The sequence below is a fragment of the Hirundo rustica genome, chromosome 20 (assembly GCF_015227805.2).
Source record: "Hirundo rustica isolate bHirRus1 chromosome 20, bHirRus1.pri.v3, whole genome shotgun sequence".
Taxonomy (NCBI): domain Eukaryota; kingdom Metazoa; phylum Chordata; class Aves; order Passeriformes; family Hirundinidae; genus Hirundo; species Hirundo rustica.
Genome location: NC_053469.1, coordinates 1319963 through 1346980, shown reverse-complemented (window position 1 = coordinate 1346980; position 27018 = coordinate 1319963). Strand labels below are relative to the sequence as shown.

At 43.2% G+C, this 27018-nt stretch overlaps 1 protein-coding gene across 9 annotated transcripts in view; it reads right to left on the bottom strand.

Annotated features, from left to right (window-relative positions):
* Nucleotides 1–27018, bottom strand: part of DENND1A (DENN domain containing 1A) — a 151685-nt gene that overhangs the window by 48995 nt on the left and 75672 nt on the right. For all 9 annotated transcript variants that reach the window (XM_040083552.1, XM_058423172.1, XM_058423173.1 and 6 more), the window contains exons 11-13: nucleotides 21344–21389; nucleotides 12939–13040; nucleotides 6650–6775 (exon numbers count right to left, since the gene is read on the bottom strand). In XM_040083552.1, the coding sequence (XP_039939486.1) occupies nucleotides 6650–6775; nucleotides 12939–13040; nucleotides 21344–21389 (274 nt within the window). The remainder of the gene's footprint in view (nucleotides 1–6649; nucleotides 6776–12938; nucleotides 13041–21343; nucleotides 21390–27018) is intronic.

Below are 27018 nucleotides of genomic sequence, written 5' to 3'. Positions count from 1 at the left end.
GCTCTGCATAAATCTTGCACACTGTACATACACAGCTTATTTAAATACCAAGTAAAGTTATGACTTACAAAATGCATATTTCAGTCACAATAGAATATCTGTCATTGCCAGAGCTGCTACTCACTGAATGAAAGGCTCAGAAAACAATGAATTAAATTAGAAAAAGATAAGAAAGGATGCAATGTTTTCATTTGACGTTTTAGCAGGCTGAAGTAGCGTGCGTTTTAAAGAACAACGTACTTATCAGCCCTCTGCAGGGTTTACATTTTTGTATTCCCCAAAACAGAATAAAGAAGAAAAAAGTGGTCTTCAGTGTGAGACCTAAGTTTTGCCTATCCAGCATTTTGGCCATGAGCCAGAATTTGTCTTTCACTGATGCCTTCCCACAGCAACATCAACGCTCTGTTTGAGGAGCAGTCGCCCAGCTCTCTGATGCCATGCAGGAGCCAAAGCAGAAAGGGGCCTGGGTCCCCTCTGTGCTTCCCAGCACACACATGGGGTTCCCTGAGCCCCAGAGCAGTGTCAGAATGTCCCACACTGCACTGTCAGTCCTGGCTCACAGCAAAGGGCTCCTTCTGCCTTCACCCCACCGCATCCCAGGTGTCTGTAGGAGCTCCATCACCCAGCTACGCAAACCATTCCAGCCTGGGATTTACTGCCTTTCACCTGCCTCCTTTGGTACCACAGCAGTACAAATCCAGATCCCAAAATCCCTTCCACCATCTTCCGTCAATGGAAGTGATACTTTCTCTTTAGTTGTACAGCTGCTCACACTACTGAGAATGCTCACTTCACTCCTTGCCTATCAGCCTGAAAGGTCCTTGGGGTGGGGTTTTTCATGGGTTTGCGTGTGTTGGTATTTTTTCTTCCTAATACCAGATACAACAGCTCATTTGAAAAAACACACAGTCACTGAGTGCCTCACACAGAAGCTGAATTCAAGGGTGATGTTATTTTCTACTTGGTGTTTGTTTATGTGCCTCGTTGTTCCCCTCCAAGTCCCCTGCGCTTTATTAGTTCAGGAAATATTCCCCTCCAAGTTCTCCTGCACGGAGGCATTTGCAGGCTGTGCACTCACAATTAGAACGAAGTATCAGGAGACAACGCAGCGAAAACACAGGCAAGAGTCAGCCTAAAACAAACAACCAAAGGCTTGAAACAAATTGAGAAGAAGCCAGAGCAAGCGCATCAAATAGCACAAACCCCAGAATCAGGTGTGAGAGGCACAGGCGGGTAAGTGAATATCTAAATCCTCGCACTGCAAAGCTGACAGAGCACACACTGCTGCTCCCTGCACAGCCTGCCCTGCAACAGGGAGATTGAGAAGCTTTGGAACAAAGCTCCTTTTATTTCTGCAGCACCACCACCAAAGACGCAGAGTGACCTGATCCAGGCTGACAGCTGAACACGCAACTTCTATGGGGGCTGCAAAGTTCCTCAGACAACAGGGCAAAAAACAGTTCTCAGATTGCTCAAAGGTTCCACAAACTACGTGACCACCCAACCCTAAACATCAGCATGAAGCAGGCAAACATGAATAATCTCAAAGCAGACTTGTGCACACTAGCATTCTGACACCACACTCGAAGGAAACTCACGTTTCTGCTCTCACTGCACAGAGAGATGCATCCCTTACTTTGGGCAGAGTTCCCACACCCCAAACAATTCCCACAATGGATTTTACGGGGGGCGTGTTTGTTATTTTTGCTTTGATTTGGGTTTTGCTTTAACATGTCTGATGGACAGAGAAGTTTGTCTACACCTTTCTGGGAAGAAACAACCAGCAGAGTCACGTTAACTTTCTCAAATATTACTTCTTCTTAGCTTCCCTTCAGAATCCTGGCTTCCCCCTCCCCTGAGCATGGCATACAGAATTAGATAATATAGGATCTTATAGCAGTTTGGAAATTACAAAACAATTCTATTTACTACATACCAGACTGCTAGAAGAGATTAAAGAAAATGTCTTTTCAGGTTCATTAACATATGTATATCTCAACAGACTTAGATGTAGAATAATAAATGCCATTTTGAAGAACAGTAACTGCTTGTTAGAAAAAGAGCCGTTTTTAAGGTTTAAAACAGCAAAAGCAGAAATTTGTCTATAGCAACAGTAAGGCTCAGAGAGGAAACAGCAACAGAACTGAAATGAAAATAAACATTACACAGAAAACAAACAAAACTGTGTTTCCCTACTAAATCTTTTCCAGTCAGTGACTGTGAATTCAGTACTTCCCATGGATGGTAAAACACAGCAAGAGTTACAGGTGGCTTCTAAGGGAGGTTGCTGAAACCTTGGGTCTTTAAAATGTCAAAACCACAGAATCTTCAGAGTAGGAAGAAAAAAGCCTTAAATTTCAGTTCCAGGATATACAGAAACTCAATTTATGCCCATTTTTATCACAAAAAAAAAAATCAGGTTTTATACCCTGTCAGTGCCATTCTCATTGTCTACTCCTACCTGTCAATAAAGTCACCAGGATGACATTTAGAAATAACTGTCATTTAGGCTCTCCTAGACTGTCTCTACAGGCATGGATTTGAGAGCTTAACCACTTGAACAGGAAAAGAGTAAAGGTGGGTGAGAGAAAATTCCTGATGCTATACCTCACTGACTTTAAACAGAACACAACAAAACTGCAAGTAAAACACAAAGTTCTATTTAACAAGCTTCTGCTCACTGTTTCCTCTACAGCTTGGGGTTCATTTTAACAGCTCTGCGCACAAGTTATATAAGCATTAGGAATCATCCTTCTTCATATTTTCTACAGATGGACAAACACTCTGAGAGCTCTGAACTGTGGAGACAGCTCTGGTGACAGGGAAGAATCTACTCTGCATGCAGCGTGTGCCTTTAAAATATACATGCAAGGAAAAGAAGCTAAACAGAAGATGGCCATGGAGAGGAAGGAACTGGGATGTGGCAATTACTGGGAGTTGGAAATTACTATTTACTCTTCCACTGAATAACTTAAAAAAATAATTCACCATGGCAACAATCATACTTCATAGTAGATAAAGCACTGAATGCTACAAAGCCTTCGCAAAATGAACTATGCACCAGTATGTAGCATGCACTTGCTTTATATTACTGCACACACATTCCAACAACACTTCCTTTTTGACTCATCTGGCATTTGCTTTTTTACTCTGCGCCAAATATCATCTACTTTTCTGACTCTGATCTCACGAATCTGGAACGACTGAAGGCATTTATTGCGTCTGTTCGAGAGATTCCTATAATATAATTAATGCATTAATTATCTCCTTAAGCTGAATTGAGTGTTTTGTTGAAAAAGAAAAAAAACCTTATTTCTTCCTATTCATAATGGTTTCTTCCCCCACTATTGCTCAAATTGCATCATATTATGAGAAAATTCATCAATGTTACATTATGAAAATTGGTAGTACATTGTTTTCTCCATTTAAAATCCAAATATAAATTATCAGGATTTGACAGGACAATAGAACAATGTGCATATAACACACGTTCCTCCACCAGTGGAGTTCAGCTAAAGCAGTGTGAAAATTGGAGTGTATGAAACATCTGTGAGTTTCAATAAGTAGTTTCATATTAAGATCAGCTGTTCACAAATTAGAAAGTAACTTCAGCTATGGAAGCACATGAAAAGCGTGGAAACAGAAAAGCACATTGACTCTGTCTCAGATTTCCTGCTTACTCTTAAGAGGATGCATCCTAGGAATATTCAGGTTAAATTTAAACCAAATCAATTCAGAACAATTCAAATAATCAGAAATGATCCAGTTTACAACTAATGGTTGCTCAGGCAAATAAACCTGAATAAGACTGAATAATTAGCCATGAAGACAAAGAGAATTAATTATGCTTTACTGAAGAGTTTCACTCATCCTCAGTACCTCCCACTGCACGCAAGGAGGCATCGGTACCCATGGTCCCAGTTCCCCGTGGAAGGTGCAGCTCATGGAGGAGTATTTACAACATGGCAGCAGGATGTAATCCAGTGGTGCCCTAGGAGTACCAGCCCTGTCAGGATCGCTGCAGTGCCAGACAGGAGTGTCATTTGGGACGCCTGTACGTCCCAGCAGAGCCTGCAGTGCAGCTCCCACGGCGAGGGGAGGACAAACCCCACAGAGCCGAGGCTGCAGCAGCAGCAGCACTGCTGCAGCCCCCCCGTGCTGCCGAGTCCCAGCCACTCCGCAGTGCTCCGGGCCAGCCCAGCTGGAGCTTACCTGGACCCACAGGTGTGGGGGCCGTTCCTCACCAACACCGGCAGAGTCTGACTGGAACGCCTGGAACCACTAGGTGTCAGCAGAAGAAAGTGCACGGCCACGGCTCCAGTCCTGAAAATCTGAGCCTCGCTTCCCAACCTCCCCCAACTGCTCAGTCCTACCAAGCACCTTTACACACACCTCGTATTCACACAGATTGCTCTGCTGAAGATGACCTACTTGTGTGAATTAAATCTTCAGAAGAGATAAAAACATTCCCTGTGCAAACAACAAAAAATGGGGAATTTGAAAGAAGTCATGTGAGTGAACAAAATGCTCACACTAGTGTCACTGGTAGACATTTAAGCCACGTGCATCAGCATAATCTGCCTCAGTGCAGCCCAGTGAACACCCAGCTGCTGCTGAGTTTGACTGCACTTAAGAGCAACAGAGCTTTGTGGGGCTCCAAGTACACCACAGCCAGCAGATGCTCCTGAATTTAAAACTGCCTTAGTGCAGCTACGGGAAATAACTGTAGGAAACAGCACTGCAGCAGGTATTTTGTCAAGTAAATATTACAACTGTTATTATGCCTGCCAATTGTATACCTGGATATGTTTTTTCATTCAATTTCTAGTTACCAAAGGCCTCAGAAAGTTCATGGCAACAGAAACTCATTGCCATTGTTCTGTTTATATGTAGATTACACAACCTTGTATCTCTAGAGTAAAAGCCTCTGAACAGAATAAGAGCTCTTGCTAAGTTAAAGTATAAATGTGAATGTAGAGCCTGCTTAGTGACACATTCTGGGCCTACACAGAATAATGAAAAATATATTCACACAACTTATTCCAAAAAGTCAGCTCATACCAATGAGATAGTCTATGAAATTAAATTGTGTTAGGAGACAGAAACTATGAAAAGAGAAAAAGCCGCTGCTTCTTTGAATTTATTTTCTAATTATCAACGATTTTAAATGAACAGTTGGGTTTCTGGCATTACAGGACATGAAATGCAAAGAACCATCTCATATTTGGTGTTGCTTATGCCCTGTACTTACTCCATATGAAGGTGATACATGAACATGAAACACCTGCAAATTTGCTTTATCCAAATCTTAACACTGAAAGGTATAATCACAAACCAAACTACTGATTTACAAAAAGCCTTAGGAAAGAAAGCCCTGCAATGTTCCACTTCCTGATTATTAAAGTGAATTTTATGACATATTTGTGCAGCTATATTTACAAGTTTCTTTGATGGAATGATTAGCAAACCAAACTATTTCTGCTACTTCCTCAGGTTAGCTGTCCCTCAAAGTTGCACTTTCTAGGGGCATGCCACTGTCAACTCATTTCAAATGTTCATCTTTAACATTCAGCCTTCAAAATACCAGATGGTATTTCCAGAACAGCAATTTAAATTTTTGTTTTCCTTCATAAACCCCTTAACTAGTTAATCTCAGACACACATCCAGGCAAAGCATACACCAATATTCCCAGAGTTGCCTGGCAACTACAGGGAGGAGCACTGGAGAACAAGGAAGCCTGCAGGGGTGGAGGGGAGTCCGTGTCTCCCCAGCAGGGATAAAGGAGGCTCACAGCCAGAGCGCCTTGCTGCTTCCATCTTTGTCACTAATATGGTCCCCATTTTAAATACCTCCATGATTTCACCTGAGATGCTTTGAAAGCCCCATTCTTGCACCCAGACATACACACATGAGTCAATTCAATTTATTTTTTCCACACATGCACAGATTCCCTCAGTAAGCTGTGGAAGGGGGAAGACTTGTGTTGACTTGAAAAGTAATTTTTGAGACCTGAATATGAACCATTGAAATGATACTTATTTGATGGTGAAAACTGGGCTGTTTAAAAGACAGGCTGAGCTGTTTTCCTCCCGGCTTTAAAAATAACGAGACAAACTACAGTACTGGACAGACTTCAGCTACTGAAATCCTCAAGAACCACTATACCCATAGTCCAACTTTTGGCCATGTAACCATTTAACATCGTGGTTAAAATTAAATTTATCACATGTTTGCAGGCCAGATCTTTTCATTAATCTTCAGAGAGCGAGAGAATGCCAAATACACCACCTTTTAACACAAAAACTCAATGAAGAAACGGGTTTTGCAGAGGAGGGAATGGTCAGCACTGCCCTAGCTTCTTATGATCATTAGTTTATTATGTTTTATCATCTCTCCTCTAATTTGACTGCCTTCAAAACCGAGCAACACCCATACCCTTCCATGGGAAGGTTTATCCCCGTGTGATGGATCATGCTTGTTGTACTTCCTTCATTTTGGAGACTTGAACACCGTTTTCAGTACCAAGTCAGCCAAAGAGCCGCCACGCTGACCTTAGGAAAAGCAGGTTATGCTACACTTTGAATTGTTCGTTTTTTTCTCCACCACAGCTGCAGATTTACATTTTATGCCAACTAATTGCCTACTTACAGGTTCAATTTTCAGGGCGTTTCTGTAGCTCCCAAAGAAAGCTGCTTGCGCTTTTAGAAATGCTCTTGCAACACCATCTCCAGTGGTTGTAGAGACTTTCTTCAATCTGTTCTTCAGTGCAGAAACCTGAAATCACACAGCAGGTCTAGATCACTCTCGTATCACAAACAAAGCGCAACACATTGGGGCACAGCTAAATGAAAAACGTGCTAACCACAGCAGCAGTTATGACAAAAGGTGACATTGTGAATTCAGAGATGAATTTTTCAATTCTAAAAGCATTACTTTTCAAGCTGTTTTGCTTCTCTAAGATATGACTGGATTCTATTCAGAAACCAATAGGATACTAAAAGCTTCATTGAACCTTCCCTCCTACTTAAAATCCCCTGTTAACATTGCTGTTGAGCACTCTTCTAAAGGTAGTCCATCAAACTGTGTCACTCTTGATTAGAATCCATGAAAGAACTGCAGCTAAATTAATTCAAACATCAGATTAATAAGAGAAACTGCTCCGCACAACCAGGCCATCCATCACCACCAAGGCTAGGAACAAATCCTGAAGGTCTGAAAAAGTCTATTTGCTACAAATATAAGGGGTTTTTAAGGCTATATTCCCTCCCATTTCAAAGCCCGAACGGACAATGACCCCGCGAGGGCTGTTTCTGGCTGTGCCGGTACCCCAGCGCCCTCCTGCACCCTCAGCAGCACTCGGGGGAAACACGCACACCCGGCTCGGGGGCTCAAGGAGATGCGTACCCATGAGCCACAGGCTCGAATGTGGAAAATTAATGTAATGTATCAGCAATTAAAATACAGCAGATCGTGAGAAACAAAGACAGAAAGTTAACCACCTTCCCTCTACCGCCGCCGTTTACCGGCCCAACGCACCGCCCCAGCCCCGCCTCCTCTCCCCTGATGTCATGCCCGACAGCCCCTCCCACCGTTCTTTACGCCTCACACTTCCCCTCGCTCGATGTGGGGCTTTTTTGCCTGTTGTCCCACATTTTTGGAGTTGTTTGCGGAGGGCTCGGCCGTGCCCGCGATCTGCTGTGTCCTGCCCCGGCCGCCCCTCACGGCTCCCTCAGGATCCCCTCACGTTTACCTCACGGCCCCTCAGGTTTCCCTCACGGCTCCCTCACGGTCCCTCAGGATCCCCTCACGGCTCCCTCACGGCCCCTCAGGTTTCCCTCACGGCCCCCTCACGGCCCCTCGGAATCCCCTCACGGCCCCTCAGCCCCTCACAGCCTTCGGGCACCTCAGACAAAACCCAGCTGAGGTCCTGCCACAGATCTCACACAACGCAGAGCAAGACAAACCCAAATACCTGGGGCACTCGTTCGTGAAAGGAGTTCAGGTGGTGCTTTTAGAGGCCCGCGTTTAGTGAGATACCTGACACAAAAAACAGGATCCACAATTTCAGGGGAAAGCATCCCGATTTGCAGGAGAACATGACTAACTCCATAAATATCCATATGATGAATTTAACAGAAAGAGCCAATAACTAGCAAATCTTCCTTTTCCAAATGCCATACTGAAAACCTCCATGGGGTAGCTCTGTGTACTTCACACTATGCAAGAAACGCTGTAGTAGGAATACTATTGACAGAGTGAGCAGATCCTCTGGTAGCAACCATAACTAACTGTTTTCAGAGAGTATGAATTACACCTCATAAAATATAAGCTGATGGTTCAAATGTTCATACTAGCTTTCAAGACCTTCTTCCCATCCTCCAGCTCTCAAGGAAAGCTTGCTGTGGCCTCATCCATATCTCCAAAGTCCTACCAGATGAGTCGAGTTTTCTCAGCCTTGGGGTGTTGCCGCCCGCCTGCCTCGGTCGCCCATGGCAGCCTGATTTTCCTGAAGTGTTTGTGAGTGTCTCAGTTCCATCCCTCCCGCAGCACATCCCCAACGTAACTCCCTCCTGCAGCAGTCTTGCATTTGGGGAGGGCACAGTGACTCCTTGTCGTGCTCCACAGGCGTTAAATATAGAATCCATGCTGGGCACTACTAGCTTTTCTTTTGGATGTTATCTTTGCACTTGTGTTTACTAAAACAGTTGCAAAGACATTTCCTTTTAAATCTTCTGCAGATTATGCTGTAGAAGGAGTTTCATTATTTAGTAAAACAGAAATAACCAAGAGTGTGTCCAGCACTGTTTATAAATCTGAATGCTTATGCCAATGATCCACACATTAATGAGCACACAAACCCATATTAACATAACACGACACCAGATTTAGTCTGGGGCCCATAAAATAAGCTCACTCCTATTCACTGAGATAATGCTCCTCAAGGAGTTCTGTAATCCTCTAAATATAAAAGCTTCACCAGACTGTCAAACCCAAACAGCATACTTCGTGTTTGAAGGGGTCCAGACTCGTAAGGTTGAAATATGCTTTTATTTTCTATATTAACTTATATAAACCATTTAAAGGTAATTCTTAAAAGTGTAATAAAATATCCAGAGCTCTGAAACTTTCAAATCCGTCTCCAACATTGTTATAAGGGGTTTTCTCTAAACATTCATGTGGAGATACAGAACCTTCCATCTATATAGAAGGAAAAAGCTCCATGCTTGTTTTAAACAAACCAGGAGTTCAGAGGTCTGGTCACAGCCTTTCTGTGCTTCAGCTGCCCTGGTTGGGACAGAAGCAGAATATTGGCTGGTATTTTGCTACTTCCTCAAACACTGTAGGATGCCCATTTTATATATATGTGGGATTACTGCAATAGGCATGTCAATCTTTTAACCAAAAAAATATGTATTAACAGCAACGTATTTAAATATACTAACAAGTAGCAAAAAAACCCACCCCAAAACACCCTCATGTGTACTCTCTGGAAAAAATTAGTTTGTAATTCAAAGTAGACTACACAAGCAGAATTAGGGTTGTTTCCTGCCTAAAGAGACAGTGATACTTTAAAAAAACCTCAAATTGTGACCACTGAAAATGAGGATTATTTCTAGCCAAACAGACACATATACATGCAGTCTACCCTGAGAGTGTTTTTAAAGATTTTTATACTTCTGGCAGTTGAGGTTTAAAGGTCCGATTTCAACTCTCACCATGTTTCAGAATGCAATCTGTGCAATGCAGCAGAATGAAATGGTTCAGTAAAGGTGCTAGTGGAAATTCTTTTAATTAGGTCCAAGGCTTTTCAGTTGTCAACATGAATAAAGCAAGAAACGCTCTACTGCAAACACAGCGTAAGAAATAGAACCGGATTCACCTTTAGGAAAATGGTTTGCCTACAGAGCTGCAGTTTGGTTCTTGTGGCTGCCCTGGAGGCAGCTCATTCCCTGTGTGAAAACCTGCCTTCCTCCCATTCCCCGTGTGAAAACCTGCCTTCCTCCCATTCCCCATGTGAAAACCTGCCTTCCTCCCCGTGGTGGCTGCGTGGAGCCCCAGACTGCCCCGGCTCTGTGCCACCCCCAGCACCGCCCAGGCCTTCACTGAGCAACAGCGACGAGCTGACAGAGCAACTCTTGTAACCTGGGGCTCTGACTACAACTATGACTAGAAGATGACACTCATTTGGAAACACACGAAAAATCCATACGGGTTGCATTAAAAGAAAAAAAAATGACTACCCCCTCTTTGCTATTCGTTGCAACACAGACGGTGGTGTAGGAGACTTGTCAGCAGCAGATGCATTTATTGTAATCACAGTCCTTAATAAATCTCTTTTTTTAATATTGATTATTTTAAAAGGAAAGTTACTTCCCAGGGTGCTCTCATGCTGCCAGATCTCCAGCAATACATGAGAAGCAGAAGGTGAAGAAGGGGCAGGTTTTCACATTTCAAATAGTTAATCAGTAACACAGTAGTGCAAACCTTGATTTTCAGGGACATGACCCGACCACTTCAGAAGCCTGACAGCCAGCAGGTACTGCCGAGGTAAACTGGGGCAAAGGAACAACTTGAGCAGACTCTGCTGGAACTGCCTCAATTCTGCCCAGTTCCTCTGACACAAATTCTAACTGGTAAGACCTTTCACTGGGTCCTATGCTTGTTTGGATCCCAAGAATTAAAGAATAAAGAACAGTTCATTCTTCATTTCCAAGAACCAGTTTAGGTAGCAATATCACTATCATGAAACTCAAGAACAACTCACTACCTAAAATAATTGTAAGACTTGATTCACTTGATTTAAAAAGTGGTTCAAGGAGAGAGACAAAACAGCTTTTAGAAATTTTCCACTGGATTAATTACCTGATGGTGGATGCACCACAGAGAAGATGGTTTTGCTCATTGATGAATATAGATAGATTTAATTTAGCAATGTAAATTTTGTCTATTCAGCAGCGCATGAATTGCTCGCTCCTCACATTAAGTAGCAAAACTGGCAGAGTAGTTTGATATAACAGGCAGTTATAATCAGGAAACTCTTGAAGACATTTTTAGTTTCTCAGATCATAAATGCATCTACTTAGACTAAGACCAGTGGGGAGACACACTCCCAAAATCTCCCAGGGAAGCAAAAAGGAAAAAAAAAAAGAAAAGGGGGAAAAAAAAAAAAAAGTATAATGGATTGGCTTTAGCGTCTCCCTGCTGAGATGAACAACTTGATCCACTTACAGTTCCAAACACATGATGCATGAAAGAACTGACAGAAATTCAATTCTTGCACAGCAGAGCAGCTGCTCTCTAGTGGTCAAAGCCAACTCTGGAACCGTGTGAAGGGAGAGACCTGGAGGAGGAACTGCATCATCCAGGTAACTGCAACAATGTGCCAGAGCTAAATCCCACATAAACCCCCAGCCCAAACATTAATTACACAACGCAACACGACTCAACTTAAAGCTTTGTTGTGAAAAATATTAATCCCAGCTGTATTTATATAGCAGTTGTGAAAAAAAAATACCCCATATATGCTACTGGTGAGCCCTGCCAGTTAATTGAATTTGCTGGCAGCACTTCCTCTGCTCTGCTCTCAACATCCTCCGAGATAAAATGGAGCTTTTAAATAGACCTGTGGAAAACTGAATCAAGAAATTTGAACTAATAAAACACAACTCTCTACTGTTATAAAAGTGAAGTAAAAGTAAATAATGAAAGGAAGGAAGTCTCTTAAAATTTATTACATTCCAAAGCTTGAAGTTCTGTGTTTATTGGAGAAGTCTCTTCTGATGTTCTACAGTGTGCCCACAACAGCTCCTTTAATGAAGACTCATAAAGTCTAATATAATACTTGATTGTTGACAAATCATATACATGTCTGAGGCCCCATGCTCACTGTATCCAGACATTTCTTACATAATTCCATGAAATTTACAAGTCTGTCATTCCCGGGTTGTGGATAATGGCAGGAGCAGTGACCAGCTGGCAGATTTGGATGCTGGGAGTGAAATCAAAATGAAAAACTATATAAAGCCAGAAAAAATCAGGGAATCAACTTTTACAGACTGAATGCTTGACTAAAGCCAAAACATTCCCAATCAAGATGGCCCTTTCCTCGTGAGCTCCCTGTTTCTGCAGAAGGATCCCCTTGGAATGCCGGGGTGTCACAGGAGGAGGCTCTGGGCATTCACCGTCACTGCAGCCTCTGCTCACACACCAGCTTATGCTGAGCTCCCTGCACATCAATTCTATTTCTCAACTGCACATAAAAATGTTCAGATCTGACTGTCAGCACAATATTTCCAGATAGCAAAGGAAATCCAGAATTTCCCCTGCCACATTCTCCTAAACATTCACTCTCTGCCTTGAAAACAGCTCCTGACACTCTCACTCCTCTGCTCTCCCCTCTCAGCCTCTTCAGTGGAGATGATTGCAGCAGCAAGTGGGATGTCTTTGTGTCCCATTAAATGTCAAGTATTTATACACCAATACTATTGAGTTATTAAAAACATGAAATAATTTACCAATGAAAAGGCTGAATGGGGAGGAAAATGAGTTCTGAATTCTGAATTCAATAGCAGTGATGGAAGTGGATGTGAAGGCATCCATTCCATATCATATCTCAGGATATACAAAGCACAAAATTCCTTGAATCTCACCGGAAAGCAGTCACAGGAAGAAAACCCGCAGAATTTAATTTAGAAACAACAGTTAACTGAAGATGCAGGATTGCTAGCTCACTTGGGCATTAGCTGATTTTCACTGGGAGGCTTCAATGCATGTCTGCAAATGTTGGAACAAACGTTCCCAAACACTTTGGGACATCAAGAATGGAGGGAAAGCAGCTGAGTGCTCCCGAGGAGAGCTCCCAGTGAGAGCCCTCGGTCACAGCGAGCAGGAATCGCTGGCAGGAACAGAACCCCTGGAAAAGTCACTCCATACATACCACGTCATTGGGGAGGCTCTGAAGGTCATCAAAAGGCGTTTCCAGTGTGTTGGTGTCTACGTTAAGGATCACCACATCTTCCAGGGCCATGCTTCTTACTTTCTATAGGTGAGCAAATTCAGGAAAAGAGAAAGGAAAATGTAAGTATGGGGAATTAAATTTTAGAACAACACGGCACTACAGAACCTCAACCATTTTAAAAACAATCAACATTCCTGGCTTCCTGTTATCATTTGTTTTATTTATTCATTTTACAACGCTAAAAAATTAACCTTCAGTTGGCAGAGGGAAGTTCTTAACATCATGCACACTGAAATTTGTCAAACAAGAGGGTCTGTGATTATTCAAGCAAAGATTTATTTCAAGCACCTCTACTAATGTTTCTCGTGGTGTCCTCTTTGCACATTTAACAGTTTCTAGTCAAATCAGGATTACAAGCACATCTTTTTATATTTGGAAATTCAATTAAATAACAATAAAGAGTGGATTTTCCAGGAGTTGAGAGTTGCATTAAGTCAGGGATGGGAAGTGGTTTCCAAATTCTAGGTAGAATTTTGGAAGTCTAATATAGACAAGTTTACAACTGCGTTTAAGTAAAATGGATGCTATGAGAGCCTAATCAGTAAATAATTAAAATGGGGGGGGGAGAACAAAACTAGGAGAAATTTAACTTTAAACCTATCTCTCAAAGGAATGACATCAGTACCTGTGTCTCAACTGTCTAAAGGTATCTGTGATCTAAGCAAATTTAAACACTGCCAGACTTGATTTCCCTGCTTAATAAACAGTAAATGAGTCACTGATACCAAACAGAGCAGCATTTCAACATTTAACACTTCTTCCACTAACAGGAGACTTGAATTTTTTTGGTTTTTGTTGGGTGTTTTTTTTTTTAATGATTAATCACACAGGTTTAATCTCTTCAAATAAAGCTTTGAAAATTCAAAATCAGAAAAACCGGAATTATAGAATATGGTAATTGAGGAAATTTCCCAGTGACACTGTAAAAAAAATGTTTAAGTACCTACCTACCTACACACAGGACCAAATGAAAGTTACTGAGCAGGAAAGTGAACAAAAACATACTCAATTTTTAATTAAAGTTTTGTGGGGTGAAGGGAATTGTTTCCTTTAAAAGAAAGGAACTAAAGTCCTAAAACAATGGCAAAGTTGAGCCTTAGGCAGCTAAATAATTACCCTCAGTTTTCAAGGCTCAGTCCTCTGTCTATAAAGCAAACTGCTGTGTACTTAGGGCTGAAAAAAACCCCAACAACCATAAAACCCACTTTGTAGACATTTAAGTTTAGGTCTTCATGAGACATTTCTTTAACTTAAACAGAAGAATATTACATTTAATGCTTTCCATATAAAGAGCACCAGCACTGCCTGACAACCCAGGTACTTTGCAGGAACCAAAGGTCACCCTGTTGGCTGCATCTGATAAACTCTAAAGCAATCCAGGAGCCTTGCTCCTTCTAGGAGTCCGGAAGCACCAGACAAACTGATTTGCTCCTTCCTGTTTCAGAAAATTAAAAATCGCACTTATACTCAGAGGAGTCGAAAAACGTCCATCAAAAAGGTCTCACAAAGTACTTAACCAAAGCCAGAAGCTTGTCAGCCTCAGTGCTGGCAGGACAAGACAGGGAAAAACCCTTCTGCTGGCTGCAGCACACGCGTGCTGAACGTGCCAGGGGTGTCTGTGTACCTCCGGTGCTGAATCTGCACCCTTGAATAGAACGTGGGCTTCTCTGGAGCCAAGCAGGGAGATGAGCCAGGATGCCCTCATGGCACAGGGACTGTAAATGCTGCTCAGCGTCGTCACCCCACACCTGGCCCAGAAATCACCGTATCCAAAAGGAAGCTGATGTTAAACTCTGCCGGGCTGCCCCTTTACACCACCGAGAGCTCAAGCTCACTGGAAAGATTTGCAGTATTTGTACAAAGGCATTTCCCTTGAGACCAGCCCTCAGATTTAATAAAACACTGGAGACTGACTTGATTAATAGCATCTGTCTTGCAATGCATTCAAAAACATATAATTTTTTGATGGTCCAATTGTGGCTCATTCTACAGAAATGCAGACTGACCAGTTCATCTTAATCCTTAGTTGGTTTTATCATCTCTCCTGTCACTATCACCTTTGATACAGCTAGTATCAGGCAGTTATAAGGGCTTTTGTTAAATAATCACACACTTCTTTCACTAAACCTGGCACCTAATCAGCCCAAGCAACATGGAAATCACAGTATTTAGTCTCTTGTGTGGAATTTGAGTAAAAATTCCCATCATTCAGCTGCAATTCTCACATTAAACCCCTCTGGATTCTGTGAATCACAAAAACATGTAGATCATTTTTCACAAGTACAGTTTGTGTGTTGTCATAAATTTCTGGAAATGGGAAGGGACAGCCGCAAGCCACACACAGCCCCAGTCCACATTTCACAACTTCCTGAAGAGCTAAACAAAATTTTACAAGTGATACCTGTGCAACAGACTGGACTGTATTCAGTAGGCCCATATTTTGCTGAAAAGAAATGTGGCTAAGCAAGGACCAAGAGGAAACATGAACATTACAGATTCCTTATCTCGTTCTCCCCCGGGTCAGAGATGTACTGAGTTAAAAGGAGAAATTCAGTGAAAATGTGCATCACATCTCACTCCTGCAAACCTTTCTTAACCATCCTGGCCCAATTACTTGTAGCCATAATTAATCGCCTAAAATCCATCTAAATCAAACTAACATCTACACCTGCCTTTTATTTTAAATGTCTCTTTTTAAAAGAGTGGAGAGGTATGGAAAGCTGGTTTAACAAGCACACTGAACCCATTGTTTATGGCCTCTATAAACATGGCTTAGTAAGAATTACTGACTTAATCAGAGAGAACTTATCTCCTGGTGAAAAGAGCACTTTAAATTTCAGAAATGGCACCTTTACTGTGAAAATCTCTTAACTTTTCAAACAAACTCCGGGGGGCCTTAAACACCAGGTCCGTAAATAAGCACGGTCCGGGTGCCTGCCCCACTCACAGGCAGCCAAACACTTGAGTCATTTAAATGTTTTATGTGGAAGTTCACAAAAACACAGAAACCATATTCTAATAGAAGAATTAAGATGTGTTCCTCCATCCCACTCTAGAAACAATATTCATCCGTAACAATAACACCAGTTTACACTAAATGCTATTTTATCGGCACTTGGCAGGCTCTGCATTTTCTGCCATAAAGGAATCCCAAGTTAAACTTTCAGGTGAACAATTTCATTGAATAATTTAATTTAAAACCAAACAAAAAAACCTCCACAACAATCAAACACCAGCACCCCCTGCTTTTCCTCCCACAAACCAGGTTTGCGTAACTTCACGGCTAAATCGCTGCCAAAACATAAACCTAGTCGATCATGAGGTTTTATAACCAGATACAAACGTGATCAGCATCTTAAAAAATGTTGTAACAGTAAAAGGGGAACATACTTTCCATCGATTCCTTTGGAAAGGCACAACTCCTAACAAAAATAACATTCTAGCTAGCCTGTGCACCGGCTTTGAAATTGTTAAGAAAGTACGATTCACAACAAGCCTAAAATCCATTTGCTTAATGACTTGTCTCTACCGAATTAATAGTCTCCATTTATTTTCTTAAGGAAAACACCACAACGCCGCAGACAACAATGTGTCAATCTGGCTGCCAGAAGCAGGAAAGGCAGCGGATATAAAATTTTATTATTTCATGCCCCAAGAGCAGCCAGAAGGACTTAATGAAATCACGGCCAGATTTACAATCTGAAATGGCTATTCAGCAGACAGCTCTGCTTAAGCGGGATGTGCCCCCTGACCCCGGGGCCCTTTGATCCGGGCACAGCAGGTGGGCTGGCCCCCGGCCCATCTCCCACCCTTCCGCCCGGGCACCCCCAGCCTCTACAGGTGATTCCCCGGATCCTTATCACAAGCAGCTGTTGCCAACTGAGTGACAAACAGCACCCGTAAAAACCTCTCCGCTGCTGGGGAAGCCTGCTTGGTACTGCAGGGCTTGGCTTCTGAGAGCTCACCCCCCAGAATCCTCTAGTAAAACAGGGTTCTTACTTCCATTTTCCCAAAAACTGGATAAAATTCCATAACTAATCTGCCATATTTTTAAATGCATTTTTAGCAATACTGAAACCACGTACAGCCGTATTGGGAATATTTGTGAGTGGCTAAACTGCATTTAGGGGTTTAAGATCTGGATTTAAGTTAATCTATAACCCTTCATTAAAACCCAGTGGAAAAGCTGCACTTCCTCAGTTACAGGTAGAAGAAGCATTGATTTACTACATATAAATGGGTGGGAAAAGCTAATTACTGCTTCTCACTCCAATCAAAAATATAATTAACAATTAACAGTACCAGTGGCAGATGCCAGTGGTCAATGAATTCTCAGGGTGTGTTCTGGGAAGGGGAGCCCCGTGGCAGGGTTGGTCTGAGCCCAGGCTCACAGAACCCGCGCTCAGGGCTCGTTAGCTCAGACTCGGCGCACGCTAATTGGGCTATGGTCACACAGGATCCTGAGCAGGGCATCCTCACCCCCAACAGGAGCAGGGGAATGTGCCCAAAAGTGCTCCCCAAATGGGCATGGGGGTTCTGAGGGGCCCTGGCTGCACAGGAGATGTTATCGACATTATCAGGAATGTCACTGAGCATTTCTTTCCTCACATGAACATTTTTACTGATACCAGGATGAAGTAAAACAAAAATCTGCTCATACAGCTTTTATGATATACACCAGTGTGCTCTTTCCGTAGGAAAAAGGTTAGAAGAGCATTCTGAAATGCAGTGTGCGGTTTTCACACACAAATTCATCCTGGATAATCTTGCAAGAATTACAGTTCTGAAGTCCCAGAAAAGTCCTTGAATAACTGGAATATTAATAACAAAATCAAATACTTTTCCAATCACAAATTCTGCCTCTAAACACTGTGTCTGTGCCCCAAACAGAGCAGGGAAGAGGGGATGTTCCCCTCAGTGGATCCTGGCACGCTGGAGCCGCCTGCCAGAGCTCCACATCTCAGAGCCCAGCACAGCCATCCCCAGCAGTCAATCAAAACCACATGTGCCCAAATTCCAGCAGGGAGCTCCTAGGTCAAGGGCATTCCCCCTCCATCAGCACCATCACACTGATAACCTTCCTACACAAGCAGCTGCAGAAACCATCGTTTTCTCTGACAAACCGTAAAGTTTGTACCTAAGTTTGACACAGCTTCCGACACAAAAGGCAATTTTATATAATCTGGAGACTAAAACAGCCTACAGTGCACAGGCAGAAAATAAGACAGTGAAAGGGGTGTGTTCTTTTGATAGAGTTTCATTTTCCTATCTCATTATTTATCACTACTAAGTACTTATCTTCATCTAATATGAATTCAATTAGTTCCATAAGCATGTTCCATTATTCATGTGATAGCTCCAGCCTTGCTTATCCAACAGCTTATAAACTTTTAGCCTTCTTTGAAGTCACTTTATGGATTGCTAAATGGAAATCTTATAAAGAATGACTAACTAGGTGATGATAGAAAAGCTGAAAAATAAGAGCACAAAACACAGCTCTGTATTTTCTACCAAGGTTTTCCCCCATAAATCAGTTGGAGCCCTCTGACCTATAACAGGAGATTATCTTATCTCACTGGAGAACATTTCAGTCACAGCAAATTAGATTTAACAGTCAATGGATAGGCTTGATATTTTAATCATAAGAAAAATTTGTCATTTTGCATTAAAATAACTGTTCCTTCTACAGAGCCCCTGTGGAACACGGGAAACTGCAAACTAACTTGCAGGTACCACAGAGTTCAGGAAAGTTCTGTCGAGCTGAGAGAGGCTGGATTTTGTTTAAAATCACCAACACTTCTGTTTCTTCCAGAGGCCCCATTCCAACACCGGGACAGCAAAACCCACAGAAACAAGACTAGAGGTAGAAAATAATTGTTTTCTATATCCCAAATCCCATCTTGCCTTCACAGCCTTCCCTGGGCAAGATGAGGCTGCCACTGATGCTGGCACAAGGAGGACAGATCCAAGCACGGGCAGAGCCTGAGCCCAGACCTACCTGCAGCACTCCTTGGGCTCCACACCGGGCAAGGCTCCACCTGCCTCAGCTGCAAGTGTGGGAATGAACTCCTCCTCCTGACACTCCAACGTGTTCAGGGAAAAGGAATACTGAATAATGGCAGCAGTATATAATTCAGGTTTATAAAATTATTTTGATATGGAAAATAATATATTTTTAAACAAACACAACTGCCAGATCATGAGAAAAAGAACTGCTGTCGCTACTATGATGTTATTCTGAACAAAAAAGGACACAACTTTACAAATAAAGGAAGGGACAAATAGAGTGAGCATTCAGCACCACAAACAAGAGGTAACCTAGGAAGTGTCCAGCTCATGTGACAAATGTCACCTTTCTCTTGCCCAGGACACAGAAATTCTGCAGCACTTGCCACCAGACAGATCCAGCAGCCACTGGGGAATTTTATGTTCTTTTTCAATGGAAAAAGCAGTGTTAGCTGCAAGATGCAGTTCTGTCTGTATTCGAATTATCCAGAAGAGCAGAGAAAACAGTTTGGTTTATTTATTTAATTTATTTGATAAGGCACTTTGAATAACTCTACTTTGCCAAAGCCTGTCTGTGTTCCAGAATCTCTGGCTATTCAAAAGCCAGACTGGATTTAGTACTAAACAGATTTTTTCACAAGTTACTAAAATGGATGAAAATTGGCTTCTCCAAGAACAACTCCTTTTTTTGAGTTTTTACAGATGGAGTTTGGAAGGCCCACAGAACCCTGCAGTCTGAAACACGGAGACAAAGGAAGAGGCAATGGATTTATGGAGCAAGGCGGGAGGGAGACATCACACAAAGCAACTCCAAGGTGTAATTATTAAATTTTTTTCTATATCCATTCCCAGGCTGACCACAGAGCTCGTTGTGAGCACAGACATCTGTGGAAGCTGTTAAGTGTGTGTATGGAGATATTCTCCCATCCTCTACCAGCTCTCTTCCATCTTTTACAGATATCACAATAATCACACCAACGATTGCCTGGAATGGATATGGGGCAGAAAGTTTCTTGATCTACATGAAAAATATGTTTTTTCCTAGATATTACCTCGCTCCTGCCTGTGCAGTATCGAGGGGTGATTCTGAGTAGCCCCTTGAACAGAAGCATATGATGTACAAACAAATGTACGTGTTGGCTTTTAAACAAACTGGTTATTCACAAACACACTGTACTGCAATTCTTTACTTGGTGTAGCAGTATAAAGAGCATAAAAAATCATCTGTACCCAGGATGGTAAGGAGAGGGAAAAAGACATCCTGTACATTTAATCTATCTTTTCATGAAAAAACTGACTTCTAAAGTACCTGTCATTAATGCTGGAAAAAGGGGGGATGTTACACAGCACATACAAACACACAGGGCATCATTATTACACACATTTACCCTAGTGAAAGAATCTTTATCAGTATTTCCAGAAATGACATATTTTTATGGACAATACCAGAACAACCCCTTTATGTGGTGTAACCCCCGGCTGTCTGAACTGCCCTGTACCCCGAACACGAAGGATTTCCAAACGCATTTGCAAACCCAGATCTGAGCCAGGGTCCGTTAATGTCCAGGGGCACGTGCAGACCCAGCTGCCCAAGGCTGCCCCAAGGAGGCCGAGCTCCCTGGGCAGGAATGGCTCTTCCCACCCGGAGCACTCCTTGGCAAGGAGCACACACAGGAAGGAGGAGCAGTTCAGAGGCACCTCCAGTCAGTGCCTTTTGTTATCTCCCAGATACTTTTGAGGAAAGTCATCCACTGTTTCCCCAGTACTGGAAGCAAAAGCAAATGTGCTATTTCCACTTTTAGAGGTTTAAAAAAAAATGTCACATGAATTACTGGGAATTGTTTATAGGAGAAGCTTTCTGTGAGGGCTGGTGCTCTGCCAGCTTTGTGTTAACATTAACTGCAAGTTCCTTCTTTTCAGATCTTTTGAACATTAAAAAAATTACAATCTGTCTGCAAAAGCCTAAAAGAGAACTGTAACTGTCAACATTGTGGTTTAATATCGACTCTGCCTTTGTGCCTGAGTCCAAGCAAGGCACTGAACTGATTAAATGAAGCCCCAGGGTGGGGAGGGGAGCACGACGTGAGCTTGTCACCGCCGAGCTGCGAACGGGAAGTGTGCCCAAGGAGCTCAGGGGAGCAAATAAGGCTCCTGAAGATTCAACCTTATCATGTGTGCCTCGCTCAATTCCCCCAGCACTCCCAAATTAACAGGATTATTGCATTTTTAAGCATATGAATGAATGTGTAATTGCTTGCAGAATCTGGCTGTAAATCATACCACTATATATAGTTTCAGAAATGGTGAGAGAGACTTACCTCCATCAAACTTAAGTGTATTCCAATGAGGTAGGGCATGGGGGCACTGTGGAGAGGAAAAGAAACACGGCTTTACATCCTCGTAACACTGAACAACACACACGACTTACAAAACCAGCTACAGGAAAACACCGGGATACTGGATTAGATTTTGCTTAAAAAATAATAGATACATCTATACAAACAAATCACATGTGAACAAAGTGCTAGACTACATTTGAAAGAAGTTTTTTAGTATGCAATAGCCTCCCTCTCCTTTAAGACTTCACTTTTTCTTGACATCAGGATTTCTAAGTGAGGAAGCTTAGGCAGGTACCTAAGGACAGCTATTAAACATATCCCTAACAGTGGGGTCTTTTGTTAGAAAACCAAACAAAATGTGTTATAGCAATCTTCAAAACATATCCAGACTTTTCCAAGAGTATTCTTTCAAATACTGGACCCTCTTGTAGCATCAAGTGGTGAAGTTAATGTATACACTTCACGAAGCACTACAAGTTTTGAATTCTTTGAATGAGTCCAAACACATTTTTAAGTAATTTACTTTTAAGTATAAATCTTGACATGTTTTAATTTGTAAAAGAACACTTAAAAACCCCTTTTGAAGGTCCCATAAGCTCCAGAGCTCCTGGGACATCGGCTGATACCGATATTCCCCTCAGGACACAAAACTGGAACACCCCAGAGGCTCTTGGGGCCGGTTTTAGCCAGGGACAGGGGTGTGACACCTTTGTGAGCCCACAGAAGGGCAGTGTTTCAGGGCAGATCGATCTCCACGTCCCTTCCCCGTGTGAGCAAAGGCTGAGAAGGCCCCGCTGCAGCAGAGCCCCGAGGGGAGCTGCCTCTCGCCCAGGATTTCCAACGCTGAGCTGCTCGCAGCCTCCCCCTCGCAGCAGAGCCATCAGCCAGGCTGCCAGAGCTGCTAATTGCAAATATGGCACATCCAGCCTGCGAAACGCAGCGCACACAGACAGACACAACTTCTAAAATAGAGCCTCAGCTCGCTTTGGATACAGAAGCTCAAAGAGCTCATTTTCAATTTCAGATGAAAAAAATGAGAGAAATGTCACTGTACTGCCTTGGATTAAAATATCTCCCATATTGCTGCTCTAAGCTGGTGCCTACTGCTCAGTAAGAGCAGTACAGTGCTGAAAAAGCTCCTGAGACACCAGGCCAGCAAAAATCCCTGCTTCTCCTTTTCCTAAGAAATACCTTAAAAACTGTATTTACTGATAAGCATATTAATATTTATGTTGTTTATTAATACACCCCCTCAAAGTGCCACTCTGTAGGATGCTCCACCGAGGTGGAAACAGCCCTTGCAGTAAACATTCCATGTGAAACCATTTTTTTCCTTTCTGAGACATTAAACACACAACTTCCACAAGCCCTTCCCAGTTCACTGGCAGAGCCCAGAATGAGTGCAGCCCCAGAGCCCCTTGGGACAGAGGCCAGAGGAACTGCTACAGCACAGAATTCTCCCGAATTCCTGCTTCCTGGGAATCCCACAGGTGGTAAGTGAAGCACCCAGCCAAGTCGTGGCACAAGGTCTGAGCGCTCCCCAGGACTCAGCCGTGACACACGGGGGCTCTCAGCTGAGCACTGCTTTGATTTGTGACAAATTCCATCTCTTCAGCTCCAGTGCCCACAGCCCAGGAGCAAGGGAACAGGCAGGAATCTCACACTGAGGGGATGAAGCACTGCTTTGGCTCTGGCTGCTCCGGGTGCCACCACCACCAATGTGGTTCCAATTAAGGACTTCCAGCAACGCCACAGCTTCAATCCCCACCCTACGGAGTCGGGACCTCGGCAGGAAGTCTCAAGCCTGCAAATGTCTCATCTAGTGGAACCTTGGCGAATGTAATGAAAGGAAGCAGGAAGACTGCAGTGTTCCCAAAAACCAGCCACTTATTAACATCTCCAAACGTAGGAAGAAAAGATATGGCTTAAGATACATGGATCAGCTTTGGATGCAGTGGCTCATCTTTTCAAATCTCAAGTGACAAACATTGCATGTAATGCAATCCAGCATATAAAATAATTACAGGGTCTGCGTAAATAACCTCAATAAAATGTCATTCTGGTGAAGAGCATAAATATTTCCCATTAAAATCTACCAGAGATCCATCATCACTCATCAATATGACTGAATAGGAAGCACACCTAGAAGTAAATGCCCAAAGTTCAAGTCAGGCTTCATAAATTGCTTTTATCACCATTTCTCTTGACCATGAGTTAATCATAGGCCATTATTTAAGTAGACCTTTAGCATCCTGTGCACGCAGTGTGGTGTGTCCCCCCTTCCCCACCCCAGGGCACACTGAAACCGTCCTTCCTCTGCGATCCAGGTCCTGAGACGAGGAATACTCCAGCAGATTTTAATGTTTTATCAGGGCAGATTTGTACTTGCAAGACTTCCAAGTGAAGTTCAGCAAGACACATCCCTTGCATAAAGGGCAGAAACACTCGGCACAACCTTTAATCCTTCTGGGAGCCCTGGCAGATTAAAGACTGCCCTTCAGAGCAGGCCTTCCCCACTGCTTGACACTTCATCAGTCCTGGGGCTTCTTACAGCCACAACTACTAATTACTCAAAGTTGTTTGCTGGCAGCCAATAGCCATTAAGTGCAAAATTAAGAAGTATCAGTTTCTACCACATGTATTTACTGCTCAAACAAAGTGCCTGCGTGAGCCTTTTGGAACAAAGAGAGGGGTCATTACTCCTCTTGTGCTATGCTGGCTCCCAAGGCAATCAGCCTTATTTATAATCAAATGAGTTATATAGGTAAATATCAAATCATTAAAGTAGCAATGCATAAGCATGAATATGGATTTTGGGGACATAATGGCTATATATTACCCATTTATTACAGTTGCATTTTTACAATTTCTTTAATTCGTTTTCTGAGGCAAACTAGAGACCTCTTAATTATGCTCCCAAGAGGTGGGCAACTACTAATTGGAAGAGAAGCAGGTGAAATAGAGGGACATTTCTTCTTAAGCAAAAAAAGCCCAGCCTCAAAAAATACTGTGATTCACCAGGAAAGTAATGTAAAAGGCCAAGGATCTCCAAAAGGTTCCTATTTGCAGCTACACAGGGATTTCACCGCTTTGCCTCATTGTTCCAGGAAAATGGATGAGAGCACATTCACCACATTTGTGTCTTGCTCTACAAACACTGACTTAAGGGCTGGCTGCCTCCCGCCGCTGTACTTCCCTTGGCGGGGCAGTCTCCCGATTTCTCTTCAGATTCCTCACTGAAATGCAACAGAATTCCGCCCCAAATTTATTGGGGTAATTGATGCAAATTAGAAACCTGACTGCATAAATCTGAACAATGAAGAGAACGCACGGCTCCGATACCAGGAGAGCAGCTCCAAGAGCCTTTAGGGAGTGCCCAGGTGTGCCAGGCTCAATGGCAGCGCCCACCCAGAGCTCCCAGGGCAGCAGTCTTTGTTTCCCAGCAGCGGGAGGACTCCAGCTCCACCTCCACTTACTCGAGGAGCACATTGACTATATGCAGATTTAGAAAATAGGAGAAAGGGGGTTAAAAAAACTCCAGGAGAAAGGGCAAACTGCCCCACCACAGAAGCATTTGTTCAGCAGCTGTGCCAGGGTGCTCTCGGAATTTATTCATGCTGGCTGCTAAGCTGTCTGTCTGATAGAAAAGACTGTTTTAATCACCCTACAAAACGTACTGTTTCTTCTGGTGACAAAGCTCTGGGGCTCAGCACACGCTCAGCTGTGTCCCAGCCCAGCAAAGCTGGGCTTTTCTAAGGGCTCATTTTAAACACACACTGGGAGCAAGAAGGAAGCAAACAGACACAGTGGGAGTGGTTTGATGGCACACAGAAAACAATGTGGGAAAAGCAGTGAGGAAAATTGATATACTGCTTCCTTCACATCAGCAAATGTTTAAATTCCCAACAGAATAGATGGACAAGAACTGGCCAAACTCAAATAGTTGTATGTGCCTGACTGTCGATGCTTGGTGGCAGCACTCACTACCCAGCTCTTCTGGCACCTGCTGGCATGCGCTCTAAACAAACAAAACCCAGCCAAACAACCCCAAACCAGCCACCAGCAGTGCAGCAGGGCTTCTGTGCTTCCTCTGTTGCTCTCTATTCAAAGGAACAAGCTATTGTGCATTAAGGTATGGAATCTAGTCTCAGTATTTCAGTCTCCTGCACCCAAATCATTTCCCTGGGCTGAAAATACATTAAAGAGCAGTGCCTAATTACAAAATAAAAATAAAGGACAGATAGCACTCTTCCCCTTGCTTCCCCTCCTGCCCCTTTGTCCTCAACAATCTACAGGACAGGATGGGATGAGTGAAGTCATTCCAAATCCACGGAGGATTCACCAGCAGCACTGACTCAGCATTGACTACAGAGCAAGAGCATTGAGAACAAACATTTGGGAGACACATTTCGGCATTTTCAGCTCTGAGGGAAGGTATGTCAGTGAGGAATGCAGGGGAACAGAAATATTACACTTAAGAAAAGCCTTTCAAGAGGGAAATGGGAAGCAAAAAGCAAATAATCACAGGTGGAATATACTTTTTTCAAAAAACTTTCAAAGATCTCGAGTGACACAGTCTATCCATCCTTCTGTGAGTTTCAAAAGAGCAGGAGAAGATTCAAAACATCACAGCACAGTCAGTAAATGAGCACAGCCAACTGAATGAACAAGATATTCTGTATTCATAAGAACTGAAGAATTCTCATTGCTTCAAGTTTTGTTCCCATTTCAGCTCTCTAAAATTCTTATGTATATATATTTGCAAACTAAATAACCAGACAATAATTAAAATTAAATGGAACTCTTCTATTTTAAATAATCTCAGGTCATTTCCCTTTCGAGACACCAGGAAGCAGGAGTACTGCCTTAAAGCAGGGAGCAGGGAGCTGATTGCTCAGTCCTCCCAGGCAAGAATGACATCTCCAGGTTCACACGGTTACAAAATAGATGGTGGACTCTATTTTGGGAAATATTTTATGGCACATAAATTGTTGCTAAATCGACTTACTCAAACAATGACAGAGTGTGGTGCTACCTCCCCAATTAAAGTTCCTGGCTGGGTAAGGAAATCAGTTGTTGCATTTGTGAGCTGCCTGACAGTTGTACGTTTTGAAATCATTCTTTGCACGCAGCCTGGCTCCCTCCTGCCGTGGCCGGGCGTTGGCCACCAAAGAATCCCCTCAGTGACTCCTGCCTTTCCCTCCTGGCCCAGGGTTTGCTTTTCACCCTCTGGGCAGCCCCTGTCCCTGCCTTTGTCGGGAAGTCCATGAATAACTGATCTCCCACGGCAAAGCCTGTGCCAGCCCTGGAGCAGCAGGTACCTGAGGGGAGCTGGGGCAGCCTCTCCAAGTGTTAATTACACGTGAGAAGCCCATTATCCAGGGAAAGGCACCTGCTGGCGCTGCAAATGACTGGGACCTGCCCTTCCTGCGCGGGGAGCCAGGCAAGGCTCATTTCCACAGGAGATAACTCTTTAGGCTCCGCTCCCCGGCACAAGCACACGCAACACTGACATCAGCTGCACGGGAGCGATCTCCCTTTAAAGCTGCACACTTGGGTCTGCAGGCCTTCCCTCACCGCTGGTTACCCAGCTGCAAGCCAGCAGCAGCGGCAGCAGGGGAGCCTGGGACTCGCTCCGAGGTGTGTGCAGTGCT